The 25,990-nt window shown below is 38.8% G+C and overlaps 2 protein-coding genes across 6 annotated transcripts in view; one reads left to right on the forward strand and one right to left on the reverse strand.

The window, feature by feature from the left end:
- Nucleotides 1-871, reverse strand: part of RAB3GAP1 (RAB3 GTPase activating protein catalytic subunit 1) — a 44,566-nt gene extending 43,695 nt beyond the window's left edge. For 2 of the 3 annotated variants that reach the window (XM_050916006.1, XM_050916005.1), the window contains exons 1-2: nucleotides 674-870; nucleotides 532-587 (exon numbers count right to left, since the gene is read on the reverse strand). In XM_050916006.1, the coding sequence (XP_050771963.1) occupies nucleotides 532-587; nucleotides 674-721 (104 nt within the window). In that variant the 5' untranslated portion in view covers nucleotides 722-870. Of the gene's footprint in view, nucleotides 1-531; nucleotides 588-673 lie in introns of all 3 variants that reach the window. The other variant, XR_007768278.1, reaches the window with a different exon arrangement.
- MAP3K19 (mitogen-activated protein kinase kinase kinase 19) lies at nucleotides 541-20,037 on the forward strand. 3 transcript variants are annotated; one of them, XM_050916001.1, is made up of 8 exons: nucleotides 541-612; nucleotides 3,499-3,821; nucleotides 7,433-7,676; nucleotides 11,011-11,068; nucleotides 12,486-14,969; nucleotides 16,420-16,572; nucleotides 16,784-17,481; nucleotides 19,577-20,037. In XM_050916001.1, the coding sequence occupies exons 5-8, from the start codon at nucleotides 12,750-12,752 to the stop codon at nucleotides 19,641-19,643; spliced, it is 3,138 nt and encodes a 1,045-aa protein (XP_050771958.1). In that variant the 5' UTR covers nucleotides 541-612; nucleotides 3,499-3,821; nucleotides 7,433-7,676; nucleotides 11,011-11,068; nucleotides 12,486-12,749; the 3' UTR covers nucleotides 19,644-20,037. The 3 variants fall into 3 exon arrangements, with proteins under 3 accessions (XP_050771958.1, XP_050771960.1, XP_050771959.1); XM_050916003.1 differs by having other exon boundaries at nucleotides 16,423-16,572; XM_050916002.1 differs by lacking the exons at nucleotides 541-612; nucleotides 3,499-3,821; nucleotides 7,433-7,676 and adding an exon at nucleotides 8,930-8,981.
- The last annotated feature ends 5,953 nt before the right edge of the window (nucleotides 20,038-25,990 follow it).

A 25,990-nucleotide genomic window follows, 5' to 3' on the forward strand; every position in this document is an offset into this window, starting at 1 on the left:
CTGTCTCTACCTTAGCTTTTCTGAAAGACACCCTACTGTTGGTTCTCCTTCAGTGGTAACAGCAGTGAGAGAAGCACAGAGGGACAAGGCTCCAGGAAGTCACCGGTTGTTTTACCAAGGGATCATTTAGACCGAATCGGAACAGGCCTACGTAACAGGAGGGTGAAAGTGCAGCCAGCTTCCTACGCCAGCACACTCACAAGCAGATACGCTCCGGGGTTAACAACAGGAGTGGGAAACTTGTCCCAAAGACGCTAGGGCGTGTGGGGCCACACCAGAGGAGCCACGACGCTGGGGCCTCAGGGGAAGGGAGGCCACGGTGCCTTTCCCAGCGGTTCCTGAGCGCAGGCAAGAGCTTGCCGAGGAGGAGGAGGACACCGCGCGCTGTGCAGTCATCCCATCTGGGATTACACCGAGTGCCTCTCTGAGGGCCCCTTCCCCTAAACTTGCAAAGCCGGGGGGGGGGCGCTACCCGCAGTGAAGGGCGGCGGCTGGGGGCAGGATGCGGAGCCCGGGGAGGCGGTCTCGTACCTTTCCCACTCGGAGGCGGTGGTGAAGTCCGTGATCTCAAACACCTCGGACTCGGGCTGCGGGGAGAGAGCGGGAGAGGCGGTAAGTGCGGGCGGGCTGAGGGGAACCGGTGGGGGGCCGGGCAGGGGGCCGGGGGACTCACCTCGCTGTCCGCCGCCATCTTGTGCAACCACTGGGCAGTAGCGCGCATGGGATCATGGGAGATTGGCAGGGGAAGGGAACAGGAGGGTGGGGAAGGACGGTGAGAGAGCCATTGGAAATGTCCGCAGCTTTAGGGCTCGCACAGAGAGCCACCCGCTGCTCTCTGTCCAGTCCGATATATCCATTCCCCTCGTCGAGACAGCCCTGTCCCTACACCCCTCCTGAGCGACAGCCCTAACCCTACACAGCCCGCCAAACACACCCCTCCTGAGACAGCCCTAACCCTACACTCCTCCAGACACGCCCCTTCTGAGACAGCCCTGTCCCTACACTCCTCCACACCCCTCCTGAGCGACAGCCCTAACCCTACACAGCCCGCCAAACACACCCCTCCTTAGACAGCCCTAACCCTACACTCCTCCAGACACACCCCTCCTGAGACAGCCCTGCCCCTACACTCCTCCACACCCCTCCTGAGCGACAGCCCTAACCCTACACAGCCCGCCAAACACACCCCTCCTGAGACAGCCCTAACCCTACACTCCTCCAGACACACCCCTCCTGAGACAGCCCTGCCCCTACACCCCTCCACACCCCTCCTGAGCAACAGCCCTAACCCTACACAGCCCGCCAAACACACTCCTCCAGACACACCCCTCCTGAGACAGCCCTAACCCTACACTCCTCCCGACACACCCCTCCTGAGACAGCCCTGCCCCTACACCCCTCCAGACACACCCCTCCTGAGAGACAGCCCTGCCCCTACACCCCTTCCGACACACTCCTACACACACACACACCTTCTGAGAGACAGCCCTGCCCCTCCCCAAACACCCTTCTTCAGATACACCCCACACACACAGCCCGCCTCAGAGACAGCCCTGCCCCTACACCCCACACACACTCCTTCTGAGCGACAGACCTGCACCTCCGCGCCACCCCTCCTGAGAGACAGCCCTGCCCCTACACTCCACCCCTCCACACACAGCCCTCCTCAGACAGCCCTGCCCCTATACCCCCCACACACACCCCTCTTGAGAGACAACCCTATCCCCACACACAGACACCCTTCCTTAGAGCCAGCCTTGCCTCTTCATCTCCACACACACCCATCCACATACAAAGGCAGCACATCCCTTCCATGTTCACAGTCTCCTCAGAGATTATATGCAGTATAGCTATGTCAGTCCCAAGATATTAGAGAGACAAGGTGGCTGAGGTAATATCTTCTGTTGGACCAGCCTCTGTTGGTGAGAGAGACAAGATTTTTAGGAAGAACAACTCTGTGTGGCTCAAAAATCTCACCAATAGAAAAATCCAGATCCAGAAAAATTACAGATCCAGACTAACGCGGCTACCCCTCTGATACTTGTCACTAATAGAAGTTGGTCCAGTAAAAGATATTACCTCACCCACCTTATCACTTCTCAGAGACAGCCCTGCCCTATCTTCCCCACACATACACCCCTCTACATACACAGACAGCCCTGCCCCCTCTCCCTGTACAGATACATCTCCATCCCCGCAGACACCCTACCACAGGGAGAGACACCCCAACCTAATACACTCAGAGACCAATGGGGATCTCCCCATCCACCCAGGCTGCTCCACACAGAGACAGCCCACTACATACACACAGAGAGACATGTCCTCTCTCACCCACTCAGAAATGCACACTTCTATACATACATGACCCTACCTCCATACATACCCTGCTCCTATATATATTATCCAACACACAGATTTCCCCCACTCTTCCTTACATATCTCATAAGACACCACACACACACACATCCAGAAAGAGAGAACTTCACACCCAGGCTTGTTTGGGGGCAGTATTCAGGTTCTTCTTTCCCTCGCCAGATCTTCATTCCATTTGTTTGCATGAAGTTCTAACACCTAAATACATTCTTCATTAACACATCTTTGGCCTAGGACTATTTAATTACAGGGTGTACATAATGTAGAAGTAATATAAGAGAAAACTATAGGATGTAGACAGATGAAAACAATACAATCAACATCTAATTTGATCTCTATTAGCACAAGAGTGAATGAATTTGAAAGCATACTAACACTTAACACTTCTTTGATATTCACATACAAGTGAATTGTCCTGAGACTCTGGCATGGGCTTGTACCTGGCCTGTCAGTGTCACAAGGTTATTCTATTTATAAGTAGTGATTTATGACTGGATTTATTAAGAGCGTACAGTGTACCTTTGCCTGTGCTGGAGGGATTATGGAGTCCTCTATTGGCTGGATGTTGTACTGGGGTTTAAAAGAACCCAACACCATGAATGAACCTGCAGGTGCATTACAGTATGCAGTTTAGAGACAACTATGAAGTCATAGGTAGATAGGGTTTGTTACAGTATATTCAATAAGATAATATTTTGATTTTTTTATTGAGTTCTCTAAGAAGGGGAAAGGAAAGCAAATACTGTATAGTAGAATCTGGTTAAGTAGGACACCCCACTGGATGAACTGCCTATTCTAAAAGAGTTTGAAAACGTTTGAAATTAAATAGAAATAGAAGAATAAAAACAATGTCTTTTGAAGGATATACTTTATGCATTAGTGTGAGGCTGTTTTTAAAAGAAGCAAGGAGTTCAGGGAACTTTACTGGGAGGGAAGTAATGAATTTTTAGGAAAGTGGTAGGAATTGACATCCAGACAAAAGTGCCATAAAAATAGGTCATGCACCAAAAGTGCAGCTAGCCAGACAAGGGAGAGGGATGTAGGCTGCTTCGCATGCTAGAACAACTCTTTTGTAATTGGGGCCTAAAATCCTACCATGTAGTTTAACCCTGTTTTGTTTCATAGATGGCTGAGACGCCAACTTACAATTCTCCAAACAAAATGCCCAGTGGACAGTTGCCTTGGCAACAGCCTGTAAACTAAACTGTCTGGTTGTAGCAGTGGCTGCCTGAAGGATTTTATGCTAGAAGAATTTGCTTTAATAATGGGAACACAGTTGGCTATGCAATCTGAAGCTCACCCAGAAAATAAAATCAAAGTACACAGAATCACTGTGTGAATTAGCTGCTATCCAGTGAAGAGGGACAGCTATGACCTAAAAATTATATTTAGCTGCTCTTCGGATTGGTGTCTCTGTTTCAAAACTTGCTCTTTGATACAAGCTCTAGGTAAGCTCAGTGTTTCAGCATATTGTACAGAACCTATTATTTTCAATTATTATTTACAAAGCTCCACAGTTATGCATGGTAATTTACAATAAAGTAAAAAGACAAAATCCTGAGATCATCTCATTATAATCTTAGAAAACCAGTTTAATGGAATGCATGTGCTAATATACACCAAGAGAAAGTGTTGTCCAGTGATTAGCATAGAAGATTGGGAATCAAGAGTCTTGACTTCTATCGCAGTCTTTGCACTCATTAACTGTGGGACCTTGGGCAAGTCACTCAGCTTCTCTGTATATGTTTAACCATGTTTAAAATGGGGATAATACCTGCCTATCCCACAGAGTTGTTGTGAGGCTTAATATTATTGTGTTTTAAACTTTGAGATCCTTGGATGAAAGGTGCCATATAAAAGTGCAATTTGTTATAAAAACTTGAACTTCATCTAAGATAAATACATGGGAATAACTATCAATGAATCTGTAGAGAGTGTTGTGGCACTTGTACTAGGAATTATGCTTTCCTATTAGTTAACGTAATAAGAAATAAGGGCCTGTGCCTGCTCATACTTAACAGGACACAGTAGGAAAATTCTTATTGTGTTCAATGGGAGTTGGATTGGGACCTACATTTTCTCAGTGTTTATTTTATTTAATGTTGTGACATCAGGCAGTTTTTCCATTCCCATCAGTTGTGCTGTGATCTCAGCTGAAAAGAAAATAAAGGAAGATAAAATAATTAGATGTATAAAAGATCTTAGTTGCATAAAGCAGAAAAAGAACTCTTACTTTGCCACTTTGACATTTATTAACCTAAAGGTATTTGTTACCTTGTATGATGGAATCCATAATATAAAACAAAACAAAACCAAACAGTGTTACAGTTAATTAGTGGTTAGTCCCTGCCCATCTGTTTATAGTTAGGCTGAAAAATTTAAACATACTATAAAAATGTATTGTATTTAAGGTTATTATTCAGGCTAGTTAGTGTGATAAAAACTTATAAGGAACACTATGAATATTATTGTTATAATTTAGTAACACCAACAGTCCAAGCGTTTAAGAATCTCTGCCACAAGTGGAATAATTTAAATCTTAAAACAAACAAAAAAGAACAATAAATTATTCCAAGGTTTCCTTGAGGTAACTTCAGAGACTGATGTGGAGCTCATCATCAGCAATATCTAAAGTTTAATAATTTCTCAGAAACCTAGATTTTCAGCACCCTAAAACTGTAAGTACAGTTCTGATCACAGCAGCTGAAGAGAATCTTAAAGTTAAGTATTTACTATCCAATACTGCAAATGTATATTGACTTAATCAAGGGACATATTCAGGTCCCATTTTCTCTGCTATGTTAGATGCCTTTTATGCCCCAATTTTATATAAAAGGAGAGAGATCAAAATAAATCAGTAAAAAACAAACATACCGATGTTATCACCTCTTTATAGGTCTCCCAGCGTGTCTTGTATTATCTGTCTGTGTTTTAGACTGCAAGCTCCTCGTGGCAAAGGCCGTCTTTGTGTTGTGTATAGCATGGAGCATACTGTTAGTGTTCACAATAATAAAATAAATCCCCCCTATCCCAGGGAAGTACTGGCCTCCACTTCCAGCACCTCCCATTGGCCTGGCTCAGCAAACCACAGCCAGTGGGAGCCACGATCGGCCGGGCCTGCGGGTGGGGCAGGGGCTTTCCCTACATAAGCGGCATCCCAAGTTTGGGAAACACTACTCTGAACCATAGCATTTGTTTAAACAAAGAAACCTTACCAAAAAAAATTGAACAAACTATGTGTTCAGATTAATTGTTCAGCCAGTCTGTTCTTTATTGCATTTTATCTCTTCCTTCCTTTATACATTGTCTATGTAGATTATAAAGTCTTCCGGTAAGATATTACTTTTCATTTTAGTCTTTACTGCACCTAGTTCACTGTTGGTACTAAAAAATAAAATAAAAAAAGAATCTATTTTTATTTTGCACAGCTAATACTTGTTGGAAACTTACAAGTACATATGACTCAATATCTTGCTGCAGTGATCTCCATGGGCTAATACAATGCTAAAATTGGGACCTTTGGATGTACTCCCATAATATTTACTAATACTAACAATATCTTTGTATTCATTTTAACTTGTAATCTTTTAATTTAATTCCATATTCTTCAGGTTTGGAAAAAGTAAACAGAAATACCATTCATTTTTTATTATTTAGAGACTAAAAGGGAGAGAATCCATCAAGCCTGTTGCCATCAAATCCATCTAGCGCTGTTGTGATTAAAATTATTATTTTAATAATCATACACTTGTGTAAGGTTTTACATCTTCATTGTGCTTTAATTAATCCTCACACCACTTCTAACAGTTTGTAACTAACTTCTTTTGTGACTCTTTGTGTAATCATATCCCTATTATGGCATTGTAGATGGTTGGATTTCCCTTACAAAAGGGAGCAGATATTCTTTTTAATAGCAATGAGACAACTATCCCTGTTGTCAAACATCATGTGCACGAGAAACGTCTGTCAACTGTAAACAGTCCATATTCCTCAGATGCATTAATTGTAATCAACATGGCAAGGTGACCTATACCTCCTTCAGCACGGCAAGGTGACCTATACCTCCTTCAGCACTTACTGGGTAGTTAAGTACAGGTTTCATTGTACTTTTCTTCCTGTGAATGAGCCTAGTTAAAATATCTCTTCCTGGAAAAACAGGCTCTGATTCTCCACTTAGTTAAGACTATTTTGTGCCCCTGGGAGCTATGCTGTCATGCATCATGGGAGGTGAGTTTAGCCAGCCCATAAATAACATAGGCATGAGGCACCAAACTGCAACCCCCATGAGGTAGAGGGGCAGCATTTCTAAATCAAAATTTTCAGTTTAAACCCAAAGTTTTGGCTGATATTTCAGAGTTTGGATGAAATTTTTCAGCTTTTGATTTCTGATTGAAAAGTCAACATTTTCTGCATAAAGAAACTCCCAATATAGGGACAATGGATGTGGCATTTACAATGTGCAGAATAATTCACTCAAAAATGTACATGTATTTATACAGGGCAAAAATCCCATTGACTTGACTGGAGCCAGGATTTCTATCCATATTTCCTCTTACTGTGTAGTGAGTAGCTAAACCCAAATTCTTACCTTAGAGTTCACTCCTGCAAGATGCTGAACACGTTGGCCCTGATCCAGAAAAATATTTAAGCACGTATGCTTAACTTCAAGTATGGGAGCAGTCCTACTGACTTCAATAAATCAGCAAGAAAAAAAACCTTGCCCTATTATACAACTAACAGCAGTGGATTTGAAAATGACTTGTTTGATATCAGATGACAGGAGAAAAGGAAGATGTGCAGTGGGATACATGTTGATGGAAATGAAATTTGTGAGCTCACCCCAAAGAATCTGAATGCCTGGATGAAAATGAATGGCCAGACAATATACTTATTGCATCTCTCCATAGACATACAAAAAGACTCCATTGGGGAAATTGAGGAAGAAGAGGTTTTGTGTGAAGTTCTTACTATAGTACCAAGAATGTGCTAAGACATGAAGGCAAAAGCCCTGTTGTAGGGAGTTTTCAATCTAAACAGTTACTTTGGTTTTGCCTTTTAGGCAGGTATTATCCATGCCCAGCCTACGGCCAGATGAACAATCTGCTTCTTTTCCAAATGAAAGACAGAATTCAAGATGCATCAGTATACTTCATTACCTTTTTTCTTGGAGAAAGAGGAAAACAGACACCTGCATGATTTTGACCTCAATTTTCTGGTGGAGGGATCTTGCTCAAGAGTCTAACATTTGAAGTCCCTTGTAGGATTAGATGCCCTTCAAAAAATTAAAGTACAGATTCATCAAAGTAAGTTACATTTTTTAAGTTATTACTTTTACAGTAAAGTTATGTCTTTATGTAAACTACACAAACAGGCTACAGTCAAGTGGCTAAGCCTCAAAATTAGCCTTTTGTTTTCAAATTCATTTTTTGTCTTCTTCCGGTTTGCTTGCTGCCTTCTTCATGTTCAGTATACTTTGGTCAGACCACCATCCCTCTGTCTTTTTGTTTGTATCTGTAAATGAAAGAGAAAGAGGAGCAATGACAGAAAACACAAAAAATAAACAAGGGAGAATTATATCCCTCTTCATCTTTTTTCGTGTTTAGTCAATGTGGTCAATCTTTGGGTGAAATCCTGGCCCCACTGAAGTCAAGAGTAAAATTCCCATTGACTTCAGTGGGGTCAGGACTTCAATCCTTTGTTTTATTTCCCCTTGCATTACCAATTCTAATTGGTCAGGTTAGCCACAACAATGGACATTAGATCATAACAATGGCTTTACTGGGTCATACCAATGATCCATCTAGCCCGGGATCCTGTCTTCTGACAGTGGCCAATGCCAGGTGTCCCAGAGGGAATGAACAGAACAGGCCATCGTCAAATGATCCATCCCCTGTCATCCACTCTCAGCTTCTGGAGGTCAGAGGTTAGGGTCACATGGAGCATGAGGTTGCATTGCTGACCATCTTGGCTAATAACCATTGATGGACTTATCCTCCATGAGCTTATCTAATTCTTTTTTGAACTCAGTTATATTTTTGGCCCATACAACATCCTGTCAACGAGTTCTACAGGTTGTGTGTTGTATGAAGAAATACTTCCTTTTGCTTGTTTTCAACCTGCTGCCTATTCATTGCATTGGGTGATCCCTGGTTCTTGTTTTATGAGAAAGAGTAAACAACACTTCCTTATTCACTTTATCAAAATCATTCATGATTTTACAGTAGAACCTCAGAGTTATGAACATCTCGGGAATGGAGGTTGTTCGTAACTCTGAAATGTTCGTAACTTTGAACAAAACGGTGTGACTGTTCTTTCAAAAGTTTACAACTGAACATTGACTTAATATGACGCAATACAACTTTGAAACTTTACTATGCAGAAGAAAAAATGCTCCTTTTAACCATCTTAATGTAAATGAAACAAGCACAGAAATCGTTTCTTTACTTTGTCAAAAAAAATTTTTTTAAAACTTTCCTTTTATTTTTTAGTAGTTTACATTTAAAACCAATACTGGACTGTATTTCCTTTTTTTTTTTTTTGGGGGGGGGGGGGGCAGGCAGAGGGGGTGTCTGCTGCTGCCTGATTGTGTACTTCTGGTTCCAAATGAGGTTTGTGGTTGATTGGTCAGTTTGTAACTCTGGTGTTCCTAACTCTGAGGTTCTATTGTATAGACCTCTATCATCTCTCCCCTTAGTCATCTCTTTTCAAGCTGACAAGTCCCAGCCTTTTAAATCACTCCTAATTTGGAAGCTGTTTTATACCCCTAATCATTTTTGTTTCCCTTCTCTATACTAGGGTTGCCACGTATCTGTTTTTTGACTGGAATGCCCAGTCAAAAAGGGACCCTAGTGGCTCCAATCAGCAAGCTCCCTACCCGGCTCTGTGCTGCTCCTAGAAGCAGCAACATGTGCCTCAGCTCCTAGGTATAGGCGTGGCCAGGGCTCCAATTCTAAAATAACTTTTTTGAGATGGGGGTAACCAGAACTGCATGCAGTATTCAAGGTCTGGTTGTACCATGGATACATATAGTGGCATTATGATATTTTCTGTCTTATTATCTATCCCTTTCCCAATGGTTCCTAACATTCTTTTAACATTTCATTTATTTTGATTTTAAGGGTTAAATACCTCTGATCTAAAGCACAACAAGAGAGCTGAGATGTAATTTTATATGATATTTAATATTAAATTGAATACTGTCTTCCAAATTTCACATTTCTAAATTTGAAATGATAGCTCATACCTAAGAATGGTACAGCACAGTAACAAAAAATTGTAAAGTGTAACTATTGGTGGAAAAACTATATACCTGCTCTCTGCTCAGCTTTCCCAATATGATAAGAATTGCTAGCTATATTACACGATTTATGCAGAAACAAAATTGCCAGCTAAATCATGTCAGATTTTTTATTTGGGGGGAGGGAGGACATAGAAAGGTGTGGAACCTTTAAAAAGCTGTGTGTGTAATCATTTCAAGTATGTGCACGCTGGATATTAAACCTCCAATTTTTCTGGTGTTTTTTCTAGAATCAGCACTTATTTTTCTAGTTTTTATAGCAATTTAAAATTGAAAGCAAGCAAACCATGAAGAATACACCTTGATTTTCAGATAAGTGGTTGAGCTTGTAGTGCTAGCAAGTAGAAAAAGAGTCTTGCCAACTATTATGTGGATTTAATGTGGAAATTCATGATAAATTGTGAACAAGGAATAGTATTTTATTTTACTTACTTTTCTAATCGTAGCCACAGTTTACTTATTAAATAGGAATCATATCATTGACGTTCCATGCGGCTTCAAATGCCTTAGGCAAATAAAGTACACTGTATCCAAGAAAACGAGAATCTCCTATTTATGTGTATGCATTAATAGCAGTCACCACATAGGAATTGTCATACTGACTCAGACCTGTGCTCCATCTACTCCAATAGCAGATATTTCAGAGAAAGGTGCAAGAGATCTTATAATGGAGAATTATGGAATAAGCTCTCCATAAGGAAAAGTTTCTTCCTAACCCTTGTCAATTAGTGATGGTTTTAATGCCTTGAAATTTAAAGATTTATATCCCTTCTAAATATTATTTTAGCCCTATTGAATATCACTGTGGCTATTCTCCATTTTTCTTATAAATATCCAATCCTTTTTGAAGCCTGCAAAGTTCTTGGCCTTAAATTATATTTAGTGGCAATGAGTTCCACAGTTAACTATGCATTGTGTTAAAAGTATTTCTGTTTATCATTTTGAACTTGTTTTTCAATTTCCTTCACACTCTGCTTATTTTGGTTTATGATGGGAAAAGGTAAGGAGTAGCATTACTTACAACTCATTATTTTGTATACGTATACTATCTCTTCTATTATTCTTCTGCTCTGTAAATTAAGCAGTTCCAGCCTTTTCAGTCACTCTTCACACAGACCTCTTTTCATAGTGCTCAACGTATCAAGACTGTTTATAAATTGATGCTGGGAAACAGTAAGGAACCTAGAAACAAATTTTATACTGAATAATTTCACAAGGCATTAAAGAAGAAAAATAAAAAGTGCTTTGAAAAGGGACAATTCAAATTAGGGAAGATATTTAAGGAGATAATTTGTTCAGACTCAGTGTGGTTTAACTTTTAATTTTATTTCATCCCTTAGGTTATACTGACCTCTAGAGGCACAAGAGTTGGGATAAATCAAACAATGCAGATAAAAGGTGTGCAGACTAAAAGAAGAGAGCCTGCCAAAATTCCGAATTTTATGGTATAGAACTTGTTCCCCACACCAGCACACTCAAACCTTGGTTTGCTCCAATGGGACAGACAGAAGCACTATTTTGAAATTATTGTATACAAATGAGCACATAGTGCATGCAAGTGACCACTAATTGTTTCTGTGGAATTGGGTTTGTTTGTACACTTGCATATCAACACACAGAATGTTCTTTGAGCTCATTTTCCCCCCATATGCTACCTCACGTACACTTTGAAATATACTCTGTGCCAAATCCTCTTCATGGAATTCATGTAAATAGTCCAAATAGGAATATACTCACATAATTCCCTAAGCACTGCAGAATAATAGATATAAAGTAGTTCTACCTACAGGAAAAAAAACAAACATTATTTGTACACACAGAGTGAGCAACCTGGGTAACAACAGTTTGACCACTCGTAAGTGAGGCCAAACTCGTAACAGATGAAAAAAAATTGCTTTAGTTTAAGCAGGCCTTGTCTACACAAGGAACATGTAAAAAAAAAAATCCATCTAGTACTACCACCATTGTGCTGCACTGGTGGAAGCCCTAGGATAGGCAAAGCTCTTGCAGCTTCTGGCATATTTACCATTGTGTCAATTAATCATGTGTCAATATAGTATGGTTTATGGAAACTGGTGAGGCTAGACTGAACACCTGGATAAGCTGCACTGTTTCAGCTGTTTAAGGTTATAGTAACAAATCTGTTGAAGGTCTGAAAAGAATTTTCTGCATGGATAAAACAGCTACAATTAAGATATCACGCTTCCATAGTTTTGTGGTTGAAAGCTTTTTTTTACTGCTTAAATTAGATTTATATTCCATGGCATCATGACTATTAGCATTACTTGAAAATTCACTAGTTACAATACATTCTTGGAACCAGAATAAAGACAAATTTAACTGCAAGGCTTGTTCTCTCATTGAGAAAGTGCACAGCAAGTGACAAGTTCTAGGATATCAAAACACTGGTTACCATTTGAATTTTTACAGAACACACACAGAAATCATAGATCAAAGACAGTTAACAGGTAACATCTTATGATGATTTTTATAAGCTTGTGTACAGGGGCTTACTACATATCTCAAAAAAAAAAAGCGACATGCCTCATATCAAATAATTCCTCTTTCCCTAGTGCTAAATGCATAGAAATAGAGGATGAGATACACAGATCAAATGGGTCATTATAGCTATCAACCATCTTTGCATTTTATGTGTTGATATTGGACCTGAAAATGAGTTAAATACTGAGAATTCGCCAAAAAATACAGTTGGGCATATTTTCTTGCTTAAAACTATTGATTACTGCCTCAAAATTTTGTATTTGATCTCCCAAATACAAAGCATATTACTAATAGTTTGTTCTGGAACTTACAGTTTCGCCTGGCACCAGTGACATTTCAACCTATAAGAACAGTTCAATTTACTCCTTTACAGGACAATGAAGTCAATGCAAACACTGATAGCAACAATATTTTGAGTATTACAAATTCTGTACCTATGCCTACAAAACCATGTACAAAACTTTACCAGTCTCAATAAGCCAAACCATAGCAAAAGCAGGCTAAAAAGTCACCAGAACAGGCTCCTACTACTGTTTCTGATAGCTCTACTTCAACAGGAAACCTGGACTCCTTCAGAATGGATGACTATTACAAATGCTCTGCAGACTTGAAAGAACAAGCAAGTGAAATAAAATTAAAATGCAGTGAAGCTGATGTAGGTATTAAAACTGAGCAGGCTGACTTTGAAAAATATCAGCTTTCAATAACCTATGAAAATTCAGATATTGTGAACACAGCCAGCATTTTTTATGACAGTCATGCTAATTTCAACTCAAGTGAAGTGACAAACATCAAGGAGAACTGTGAAATATTTGCAGTTCAGTGTCCTGCGTCAAGCAATGCAGACAGTGTAAGAGCTGGAAACTGCGAGAGAAATGTAGAACCAAGGAGTGCCATTAGAACTTATTTAGAGGAAGTGGATGTTTCAGGAGTGATACCTGCTCATAGCTGGTGTGCAGATGTAGACACTGTGAACGCCGTGCTTGAAAATCATGGTTTAGACTCAAGCTGCAAAAATGAAGTAGTAGAATCATATCATATGCTAGAAGATAAATCTGTAGCTAAAATCCTCTCTCACTTTTCTGCTGGGAAAGCAGAAAACAGTGTTTATCCAGTAGTCTTTGGAACAACTGAAAAAATTGCAATTTCAGAAGCAACTGAAACAAAAATCAATAAACCGGTTCCTCTTATCTATATTACACTATATGAACATGAGCCACCGAGGGCACCACAGACTGCCAAATGTCCCACCAGAAAAAAGGATGTCATCCATAGCATGCCTCCTAATGTGAGTCACAGCTTCAGCATACTTGCTTACAAAGAAAATGACAATAAAATAAAAACTAATACAAACAGATCTGCTTCAAAGACTAAAATGAGTAGCGAAGTACCTCAAGATTTCTCTGTTTCTGATGAGAGTTCCACAAAATGTAACGCATACAGTACTAACATCAAGAACCACATTTTCCCTTCTGTAGGACTGTCTCATCTGCAATCTGAGACTTCCTCAAAGCTTCAGAAAAAAAGACCTCAGAGGAAGAAACACCATGTTCTTCAGAGTGCTCAGAAATCTAAAAAGCAAACATTTCCGTATATCTGCAAAAGTTCAAGTAGCTTAAAGAAACATGTTACTCCACTTTCTGTTCCACGAACACAGTCTGCCTCAGATTTCTTGAATTTGAAATATAGTGACATGTTCAAGGAAATAAATTCAAATGACAAAGGCCCAGGGATTTATGAAATGTTTGGGACTCCTGTATATTCCCAAGTGCGTGGACTTGGTCAACATGAGAGCAGATTTTACAGGGAAGTTTGTTCTACTCCACCTGGGAGATACATTGCTAATAAACGTAAATCTACCTGCACTAATGAGAGAGACAGCAGCAGAATAAGGAGCACCCAGAAAAGAACACGTTCTAAACCCAATAACACAATTGGCATTAAACAAAAGCACAAAGACTTAACACCAGAAGAGAGAAGTTCTGAGTTAAGAGATAGCAACACGGAGCTAGAAGATGTTGTAATAATTTCTGGTCCAGATTGGCACATAAAGGCTTCAAGGAGCACGCCATTGTTTAATGAAGATGAAGGTCAGCAGTTTCTGGTTTTGGAAGAGTTTTCACAATTCACTAAACAAAATGAAATCATTCCGAATTCAAACTTGTCAACTATTAAAGAAGTCCCTTTGGAGCAGTCTTCAGATAGAGATGTAGTTAACGATCAGATTCTTGCAACCAATGTCCACAATTTTCAGCAGGTTGATGATAAACATCATGCAGAATGTGTTGCTTTAGTGAGCAGTTTACTAAAGACAGATCAGAACAACAAGTGTGTAGTCCAAGGAAGAGTGGATATGAATGACTCCATGAATCTGGAAGCAAACCAGACCTTCTGCAAATCTATAGATAAACATGAAGCACTGTTTGCATTGTCTTTTCCAGACAGAGCAGACTGTGTATCTTCTCAAAGAAAACTAGATCAGAGTTGGACGTACATGTCTGAAAATTGTAATTCAGAAAATGCATCAACTCAGCATCCAACAAACCAGACTTTAAATGCTGCAAGCCCGGTTTTCCAGACTTATCAAAATATTCTAGACTATGCAGATAATGAAGAACTGACTGATGAGTTGCTTTGTTGCCTGGCGGCAGAGCTGCTAGCACTTGATGAAAAAGATACTGCTTCTTCCAGAATACCTACAAAGAATACAGGTTCTAAAACAGAAAATGTATTTGCTAAAGAAGAAAGAGGCAGCGTGAATGAAGATGGCAAAGTAGTAGCAAGTGCAGAGGAACAGGTAAAAACAAAACTTCCCATATCTTGCTAATTGTTTCCCCATGCTGTAGCAACACCAGCATGAAAAAACAATGAGCCCCTTTATTAGTCAAGCAGATGGTAGCCTGTCCACATCCAGAATATTTGTGCCCAGTTCAATTTTTGTGCCTCATCCTGGTGTGCAGACAGACTTGCCCATTAGAGATTTTCCAAAATGAGAAAACTGTATAGTTAGACTATATTCCTTTGACTACCTAGTCACTTTCTCAGAATCTCAATAAGCAATTGGGATAAGCAGAGTATCCATCTTGAAGACCACTAGAAGTGACAAATAAGCCTGACCAAACAGTGACCATATTCCAGGATGAAAGGGGTAATTATGGAGAAACTAAGATGGGCAAAGCTAAAATAATAAGCAGTGATATAAACTGGGGAAATTGGGTCAAGGAAGGGGACGAGAGATATTTCTGCCATAGGAACAAACCCATAGATTTCTTTGGGCTAAGGCAAAAGCACAGGCTCTCTAACCCTTACTACTACAAGCAGTGCCTGCCTTCCACAGAGGGCCGCCGCCTCCTTTTGGATCTATGTTAGCCATCAGATGGCTGCTCTAGAAATGACCGTAAAGTGTTGGCTTATCATAGAAGATTGAAATGAGTTTAAATTGGGAAAAATAAAATAAAAATAAGAGAGCTCTATTAGGGAAGGAGCAGAGCATAGTTATAGGACACTAAACTGGGCCTCAAGAGACCTGGACGCTCTTCTGAACTTAGCCGCTAACCTGCTGTGTGACCTCAAATAAGTCATTTCACCTCTCTACTTCTTCCCCCCATCCCTTTTGTAACTTCAGGGCAATTATTTTTCACTGTGTGTTGGTGCACTGCTTAGCACATTAGGGCACTGATATGAAGGTGCTACTGTAACACAAAATAGTAAATACACACCCACTTGACAGATTTCATTTTCCCTCCTCCTAAGCATCCCTGGGTAGATAGGAAAACTATTTCCCTTCATTCTGAAACACCCCCTTCCAAATTAGCTGCAACTTGTTTTAGAGCAATTGTTCTGGAGGAGGCCATTTCTAGGGCCGGGATATATTTAAATATATTATCTAGTCCAAGGCTAGTGTCAGGTTGATTCTTCAGATTAGTAAAATGTAGGTACTTGAGTGACAGACAAGGGGATACCCTGCTATCAACCTTTCTTCCCAGATGGATTCCCTAACATGCTTTCTCACTGGCATTCAATAGTGCTTAGATACCATACTTATACATTACTTGAAAGTACTTCTTAAATACTAGTCATTGTGCCTATGGGCCAACCAGAAGCCTTGTAATTTGACTACTCTAAAGAAATATTATAAAGAAGAATAATTTCAGATTGTTTTTTAAAACATGTGAACAACATAAAAATAAAGGCTTTATCTTCCTTTCTCCTCTGACCCACCCTCTCCCTGAATACCACCTCTTTAGCAGAGTTACAGTAAAGCATTCCTGGCACCAAAGAGGGAAAGTGACTTGTTGAACTTCAGTGAATCTACAGCATTTCCAGAAAGCAGTCTAGGTAATAAGACTCCTATCACATGGACTAGAGGTGAAATCCTTGGAAAGGGAGCCTATGGCACTGTAAGTTAAAGTCTGAATATTTAAAAAAAAAATGTGTTTGCCTCAAGCTACATAATTTATCTGTAACTATTTCCCCTATTGTCCCATTTACTGTATGTGTCAAAATATTTTGGATTATACAGATGAGTTCTAGATCAACTTCCATGATACATTTATTTTTTAAAAAGCCTAATTCATATTTAATTTTTTTCAAATACTGGTTTGATTGCAGGTGTACTGTGGTCTGACAAGCCAGGGGCAATTAATAGCAGTGAAACAAGTTGCTTTGGATACCTCAGATAAAGTCACTACAGAAAAGGAGTATCAGAAGTTGCAAGAAGAAGTTGACCTGTTGAAAACACTAAAGCATATCAACATTGTAACCTATTTAGGAACGTGTTTAAAAGATAACATCGTAAGCATTTTCATGGAGTTTGTTCCTGGTGGCTCAATTTCCAGTATTATTAATCGTTTTGGGCCATTGCCAGAAATGGTCTTTTGTAAATATACCAAACAAATTCTAAAAGGGGTTGCATATTTACATAAAAACTGTGTGGTACACAGAGATATCAAAGGCAATAATGTTATGCTTATGCCAAATGGTGTAATAAAGCTGATTGACTTTGGATGTGCAAAGCGTTTAGCGTGGGTAAGCCTGAGTGGCGCACACAGTGAAATGCTCAAGTCTGTGCATGGAACTCCATATTGGATGGCACCAGAAGTAATAAATGAATCTGGATATGGAAGAAAATCAGACATCTGGAGCATTGGATGCACTGTATTTGAGATGGCAACAGGTAAACCACCTCTGGCTTCCATGGATAGGCTAGCAGCTATGTTTTACATTGGAGCCCATAGAGGACTGATGCCTTCTTTACCTGACCATTTCTCAGGAAAAGCAGTGGACTTTGTCCATGTATGCTTAACCAGGTAAGTAGTTTTTTTACTTTTATATATATTAGTTTGAAATAACCACTTTTTATCTTTGATGCAGTTTCTCAAATTGTTTTAATGTTGCTGATCATCAGTGGAAGCTTGGGTTATCTCCTATAAGATAAAATTCCTATTTAAGGTTGAATTTACTTAGCATTCCAAGAAGGCTTGAAGTAATACTAAATATGAAGGTTTCAAATTCCATAATGCCATATATCAAAAGTTATGAACCTCTTGGGTTTTTTCCATCAAATCCTGGCCTATTTATATGGAGCTGGAGCATGCCATGGATGGTTACGTAAATCTCCTGAGTTCAGTGGAGACACCTTCTTAAAAATGCCCATTGCCAGGATCTGACTTAGGGCTAACAAAGGGAAACAACTTACAAGACTGGGTCATAAATGGGGGAGCCCTCACATAACTATTTACTTTTCTATTAGAAAATTCTTTAGCCATTACCACTCTAGAAAATATGTTCTCTTTCTGAAAGAGAGAGCACATTCCATAAGTCATTCAGCAGACCCGGTGTTGTTCTGCAATGTTTACTTTTTAAAAAGTTTACTTTTTTTTAGATTTTTAAACAGCAGTTTACACCCAACACAACAGAAAAGTTACATTTGAAGGAGTAGGAATAGTAGAGTTTCCTGCTGGCTGCAGGCATTCCAGTGAAATGAATGGGAGACTTCTATGGGCAGCTGAGGAAAGAATTTGAGCACCACAGAGACAAATGATTTAGTGGCTGGAGAGTCAGGAGACCTGGGTTCTATTCCCACTTTGTTACTGACCTGCTATGTGAGCGAGGGTGAGTCACTGCCCCTTTGTGCTTGCTTCCCCTCCCACAATACTGTGGTGTTCACCTAGGTTCCAAGGGAAGAAAATCCTATAAAATAGCTATTGATAGAAAGAATGTAAAGGAAAATTTGAGTATTCATCAGACTGGGTGATTTTGCATTTACTAAGATGCTTCCATCAAAGACTTTTAAAGCATTTTACATTAATTTAGCATTAATACCCCTGTGATGCAAGTATTGTTCCAGTTTTACAGAAAAGAGGAAGGAGTACACACATTAATTTACTTGTCTCTGGTTGCAAAGAAAGGCTGTGAAGAGGAACCTCAAGGCCAGCCTTTTCCCCTTGATATACATCCAATGACAGAGAATTAGCCCCCATCCACCCCCCAAAAAAGTGCCTTACTGTACAACTCTCTTTGAAAAAATCATGGACAACTACAGATGGGAAATTTGGTACTACGTGGGTTTTGGTATTACATCTGGGTTTACCAACAGTCTTCATTAATAGGAGAGGTATTAACTAGAATGTTACAATCTGCATAAAATGCTAAGTTAGGGACAGCTTCAAACAAAATACAAATGATCTAGAAAAATTAAATACATAGGCAGAAAACAATATTAGATTCAGTTTGAAAAAATGCAAACTGAAACATGCATATGGAAGCCCAGAGGAAGGAAACCTAGAAAACAGTCTTCCCCGTGTTCCCAATTCTTGTGACTTTATCATGACTCTTGCCGTTTGGGATGTTCTTTTTAAAAAGTCTTGGCTCCTGGAGTCAAGTGATTCCACAAAAATCTCAACTTTCATGTAATAATAATAAAGAAAAAAAGTTTCTAGCCCACATAGTTCTGGAGATAAGCTTGAGAATATGACCATAGTCTATCCCAAAGGCTCAAAAACAGAGGGGAAAAAAAAGTAGCTAATACAGATTTGGTCACTGCACATAGGTAGAGTCAGCAAGCAGAGAAATAAATCATTCTTTAAATAGCTTTGATGCAACTGCCTCTGGAATAGCCAGATTACAAGAAAGCTATTGACTAATTGGAAGGAATTCAGAGCGAGTGACAATGAGATCAGAGGGCTGGAGGAAATGATTTATGAGTTAAGAATACTATCAAATTAATGACAACCTGCATTTTTCACCAAGTCCACCCCAAGAACGTCCAAGAAAAGAGGAATGACCGGAGAAATTTATGAATTAAAATTGTATCTAGATTTTATAACTTAACAGTTAAGCAACATGGATGTTTTGTAACAACTGTTAATTTTATGTATTAATTTCCCTCACCCCACTGTGCAGAAATCAACATGAGCGTCCGTCTGCTGTAAAACTGCTGCAGCACCCCTTCATGAAGAGAAGACAATGAACTTTTCAAAACTTCTGCCCAACTAATGTATATTTGACTCATCTATTTCTACTACTGCAAAAGGTTAATTTGCATTTGATTTGAAAATGGGAGTGTAGTAACTTACTAAAACTCAACAATCAGCCAAACATTGGAAAGCGCCTATGAGACTGCAATATAATTACACTAGTTTGATTTGTGATATGAAATCCTCATCAGGGTAGGTGAATGCAGTTGCCATTTATCCAGTAAAGAAATTCTTTGCAGGAAAAGTCTTTGCTCTATATACACACAGGTCTGTAGAACTTCTGTAATGAACATTTCGTTTTCTCTGGGCATATGAATGCTATGGTAATTTGAGAAGTTTCATTCTCTCTCCTGGTACTGGTATTAAATTCACTTTGCCATAGTGAAGTTGTCACTTGTCTATATCGCCACTGAATCTGTGCATTTGATGGGTAAAATTTGGAAGGGGGCCATTTAAGATGTCACTAAAACTACAGTATTAAAGAGAAATCTCTAAATGCTGTAAAGGAAGACTGTCCTTTTCCAGGGTTGATGCACGCTCTTTGGACAGATGCATTGTATGTCACTGATACTGAGCAGTAAAAACACAGGCCAAATGGCTATGAAGTGCTTGACTGTTAATTAAAGAGCTATAAAATGCTAGTCATAATCTACTGTATTCAATATCTTGGTTATGATTTAATGGAAGAAGTTTGATTTGACACTTTGAAATTTGGATATTCAATATAGTGCATGGATTGGTCGCTTGAAAAGGAAGATTGCAGCATTTCTGATTGTATAAGATGTGATATTGTGGGTACAAGGCAAAAAGGTAAAGCAGGGATCAAATATACACAGGAACAAATAACTGCTTAGAAGTGATGCTTGAGTCATCAAGCTATTATGAGCTGAGAGGGGTAAAATTTCTCTCTCTTGTACAAATTGAAGTTCTCTCACTTCTCTAATACAGGTAGAAATACACTCAAAGAATAAAATATAAACATAACATTGAAAATTTAAAGTCACTTAAGAACTTGAGAATTTTACCTTGTGACTTAGGAGCCAAAGTCTGTTTCAAAAGGGACTTAAAACACACAGGAGGCAAAATCCCAATGACTTTCAGTAAGTCCCAGGAGAGTTTTAGGCTCCTAAATGCACAAGTCCCTTTTGAAAATAGGATTTAGGAGGATGTCATTTAAGCAATTTTGAAAATTTTACCTTTAGTAACCTAGGTGTCTGTTCTCACCACCTCCAGGAGCAGTGTGCACTATTGCCAATCACCAACATTTAAAAATCATGACCTAGGCCTCCAACAACCATGAGTCACAATCATTAAGTTAATAAATTTTGTCTTCTGCTTTCTAAGCCTTTATAATTCTCTGTTCATAGTGTCAGTTTTCTCTCTGCTTTAAGTGAAAGCTGAGGTGCTCATATAATCACTTGACTCTTAGAACTGAGGCACTAAACACCAAGTATCTCAAGGGCTGGCAAAGTTGACAGTGCAGGACAATTCAGAAGTAACTGACTATAGATTAGTTCCATCATTCAAGCAAAGTAAAATGCAAACTGTAAATTAATTATCTGTAAAAGGAAAAGTAATTTAGATGTAGAAAGCAGACTTTCTTCAACTTTTTACTTTAGGAGCAGGAGCATGCTTCACACCATGGCAGGGAAGTCAAAACAGGATTTAGATGCCTGTGGCAAAACTTTGCAGGATCATGACATTGTTACTTCATCAATCCTGCAGTTCCCTGTTAGTCTTCCATAGCTGCAGAAGTTATGCAAGTTTTCAGTTTTAATAATCGGAAGTATTGAAAATTTAAAGATTTTTTCTCCTTTTAAAGTGTCACACAACTACTAACAATGAAATTAAAGTGGTTTTTCGTGATATACATTAGGTGCTGTTTTGCTAGCATAAACTGAAAGTTCTGACATGAACCAATATGGGCGGGAAGGTCTTGCAGGATCCTATTATATATATATATCTCTGTAGGAATTCCATATAAACAAAATCTGGTAGAAGGCAGGAATTAGGGGTCACAGTGACTAACTGGCTTCCTGTCTCCCTTCCTCCTTCTCCCAGCCCAGGCATTTACTTTATGATAGATTCCAAGTTGTGTAAGCACGGAAAATGCTAGAACCATTCTGTTGCTCAGTGAGAAACCTGTGATAGCTGCTGCATTGTATTTAAGTATATAAAGTGCATGCAGAATCAACAGCTATCCACACCAGTTGTCTTTTCTAATTGTAACACAGGCGAAACCCATCTAATAGTTCAGTTACCACAAATTGCACCACAATCAGCCTTGCTTTTTGAATTTATTGCAGAATTGTTTCATAATGTACATTTTAATTTTTTAAACATCTTTAGTCCTCATTGTGTGATGAACATTTGAACTGTTAACTATAACCAGATGAAGTGGGATTTGCCAGTTTGTAGAAAACTTAGTGAACTGCCCTATTCATCTAGCTCTGAGGTGTTCCACTGACATGTGATGGTGCTTTTGATGTCAGCACTAAGTTATTTCACTGTGGATTGCTTAAGCAGTAACATTCTTATTTGCATTGTTGATGGCATAGAACAGTGATTTTCAACTAAGGTGACCAGATAGCAATCGTGAAAAAATCGGGATGAGGTGGGGGGGTAATAGGCATCTATACAAGTCCCAAATATCAGGACATCTGGTCACCCTATTTTTAACCCATCAGCACACTGCTGAGGCCCATGTGACATCGTTGGGGCAGACAGGTGGTATATATATTGTGTGGATGCAGCACATACAGAGATTGTTGCATATGCGGCCCACAATGGTAAGTAGATTGAGAATCATTGGTAGAGTGGATAGTGGGTTATGTAGCGAAACTATCTGCTAGCAAAATTTGATAGGGAAATATACTGGGGAGGGGATGTATTTAATAAAGCAGAACTGCTTCCTGGTGATAAGAACCCTAAATACCTTGGTTAATACAAAAGTCCGCAACACAATGAAAATTTAGGGGCAGTATAAAAAAAACTGAATTCAACAGCAAAAAGCCAACAAGATACAGTGACTTGGAGAAGCAGAGCCACATGATTCTAGGTTTATAAACACAATTCAGACCTAAGCTGTCATATAGAACACTGGGAATTGAGCACAGTAGTTCAGAATGGATGAAACTATTAGATTGAGATGGAAGCTATATTTTAGCTTAGAACAAAAATCCAGGGCTTTGGAGCTGTGCTCCGGCTCCACTCCAGCTCTAGGCAAAACACTGCTGCTCTACGCTCCAGCTCCAGGCTCCACTCCAAAGCCCTGCAAAAATCTTTAGCCCACAATAGGAAACCAAAGTTTCAGATATATTATTGGCCACAATGTTGTGTACAATACAAAATTTATAGAACATTTAATATCAGAATTTCTCCTTGAAAAGGGAATTAAAGTGATTTATGTCCATAATTTTACCTACTGAAAAAAAAATTATCTAGTGATGCTTGTTCTCAGAGTTTAATATATATTTAAAATTCCACAGATTTGAGCCAAAAATTATATACACCATCTGTCAAAAGAAAGCAGTTTAGCAGATTCTCTCTCACTTTACTGGGCAGTCTCAGAAGACAACATAATGAACACTTCCCCTACACCTGTGCTGACACATAGATATTATTTCAGTACCATCAGTAATCTGCAGGGGATGTTTTGCAAAATGGAAGTAGCTGGCAGAATTGAAGTTTGTAACAGGTTACAAAAATAAAAACTTATAAAACCAACTTTTTCTTTAGAACTATATTTTTAAAAAAGTGTTTGACTTAATTCAATCTACCCAAATTTTCTCACTTTAATGTCTCCCAGTAAAATCATTTTAGATTCTTGTCATATAAAATCTGCTAAACAAGTAAACTGTTCCTTCTACCACTTTTATTAATATTTTCCATTATTATCACAGGAGTGGGAGAACATTATGCCACCGTAATAATCCTAACTTCACACTCATTTCCCAAAGTCCAAATAATTCAGTCCCATTTTACAGAACATAGATTGATCCTTATGCAAAGTCCTTGGAAACTAGAGCACCTTCTCATTACATTATCTTACAATTATCTGTCCTATGACCTAAAGTGAGGTATACATAGTTCCGGGATATATTATAATTGCCTCTTCGGGTTAGGGCAGTCTTCAAAAAGGCTGCAAAATAAAGATAAGCTTTAATTTAGCATGAAATAATAGCTAGATACCACTTATACTAAATAATAATGGAGAGGGGTAATCTAGAGCAAGCAGTATGTATTAGAATAGAAATGTTATGTTTTTCAACAAAATCCTCAGATTCCCCACATTCTTGCAACAACAGCTGCTGCACTGAGTAACTTGTTAAAAATAAGAGGATTAGAATATTCTAGTAACCCCTAGATGTTCTAATATTTAGAAAAACTAAGCATTGTAAGAATAGCCTCAAACCGGGAGTGTATTAAACATACTGATATAAACCTGTTAAAATCCCTGATGCTTTGGTGACATCTGAAATTGTTTTAGTATCTGTTCTTCAAAGAAAATTTCAAAGCTTTAGAATCTTTGTTGCTTAAATGTTAGTTTGTTGCTATTTCCTAGTGAGTATATAAAAAATTTTTCAAGTCAAATTTCATCCACTGCATTAGATACTACAGCACACGGACAAAGGAAAGCACTGGAAATTCAGAGGCCTTGTCTACATACAGACATTGTAGAGCTTTAACCACACCTGTAGCTTATGGGAAAGGAAATAAGAGACTAGTATAAGGCAACTTTACACCAATATAACTGCAGCCATATTAGGGGTTGTACCAATAAAATTATACTGCTAAAAAAAAATCTATCCTTAACTGGCAATTATACTGGTACAAGAGCTGTGTATATACCAAGGCAAAGGGTCAGGCAGAAGTAGTAGTAAGCCCAAAATAAAGCATACAAGTTATCCAACAACACCTGGATATAATGCAGCAGACATTCTTGAAGTGGTTGTAGTATAGCTATACGATTCACTAAAAAAAAAAAAAACATGGAAACTTTTAAATCAAGTTTCTTGGACTTTTTAATTCAAAACCCACCAGTCCCTCCATTACGTGTCTCACTACTGACTTAATTTTTCATTTAGGCTGTAACAACTTTTTAAAATTTGAGCTACCTTGAATAAAAGCAACATTATGTATTGTCATTCCAATCTCATTAGAATCATTGGCAGAGGGAATCGGTGTAGTTTATTCTATTTTACAAAGATCTCATTAGAGCAACTGGGATGCCACATCCATATAAAAAGCAATTAAAATGACTCAGTGATCAGACAAATCTTTAAGAAGGTGAGGGAAAGTAATCCAGATGAAGATCAAAGGGAAACTGGAAACAAAATGATCAAATATAAACTGCCCCCAACAGGGAAGGCTTCTGAGCAGCCCTTAAAATAATAAGAGTGACTCCATAGGACATCTTTAGTAAGGGACTTTCATGAGCAAGGAGCAACCAGCTACAATTGTAGGGATATGGGAAAAAGTAAGTAGTCCAGAGTCATCTTGTATTTATAACATTCAGTGTCTGGGAACCAATTACAGCTGACTGATTCAGTCAGCTTCAGTACCCAGAGAAGACTTGAGAGGAGCAAGGGAATAACAACTTTCTCCCCGCAGAACTGCTTGGAATGCCAGCATGCTTGTAATTCTGCTTTGCTGGAGGAAGTATAATTTTAAAACCATGAATTAGTATATTTCAAATTACAGATAAAATAGCTATAATACTCCTAAGACAGTCCCACATGACCTTGAAGCTACTTCATTAAGCTTTACACACTTATTACATGAACATTAATACATATTTTGATATGGAAAAAAATTAAAGTTCTCACTTGGTTCATATCAAATGAAAAGTAGGTTCTGCGCTTTTTTTTTTTTTGAAAGATGCATCTAAGTTACAAAACTTGCTTTTCTGAAGTTCTCCGACTACGAATTTCTGCTGAGTTAGAAATTACTGTGAAAAAAGTTAGAAGTTAAACTATGCTACTTTTCAAAATTCAAAGTGCTTTGTTTACATTTGAAAAACCATGAATGTTTTGTCATCAAATCCAAGGGGATTTTTCATAATTAATATACACAAGCAAAACTGGCAAGATAACTATAGGAAATGGGACTGTTATTTCTGCCCAGTAGAGAGAGTGGCGAGGTAAGGAACTTTATTAATAAATAGCTTTTACATAAGTTGTCCTTGAAAAAGACAAGTGAAGTTTTAATCTCATAAAAGGGCTGTCTTAAAATTACAACTGGCTATTTTAACACACATTTATCTACAATGAGCAGAAAGGATATACAGCACTTCAATTTTAACCAAATACCAAAAGTACTAGACCACAGCAAGATACAG

Source organism: Gopherus flavomarginatus, chromosome 10 (genome assembly GCF_025201925.1).
Source record: "Gopherus flavomarginatus isolate rGopFla2 chromosome 10, rGopFla2.mat.asm, whole genome shotgun sequence".
Taxonomy (NCBI): Eukaryota; Metazoa; Chordata; order Testudines; family Testudinidae; genus Gopherus; species Gopherus flavomarginatus.

What these genes read in the sequence shown, in the direction of transcription:
- MAP3K19 (XM_050916001.1), top strand. Translation starts at nt 12,750, where the DNA reads ATGGATGACTATTACAAATGCTCTGCAGACTTGAAAGAACAAGCAAGT. An exon ending in GAAAGGGAGCCTATGGCACT is followed by an intron (nt 16,573 to 16,783) that starts GTAAGTTAAAGT and finishes GTTTGATTGCAG; the next exon opens with GTGTACTGTGGTCTGACAAG. An exon ending in GTCCATGTATGCTTAACCAG is followed by an intron (nt 17,482 to 19,576) that starts GTAAGTAGTTTT and finishes CCCACTGTGCAG; the next exon opens with AAATCAACATGAGCGTCCGT.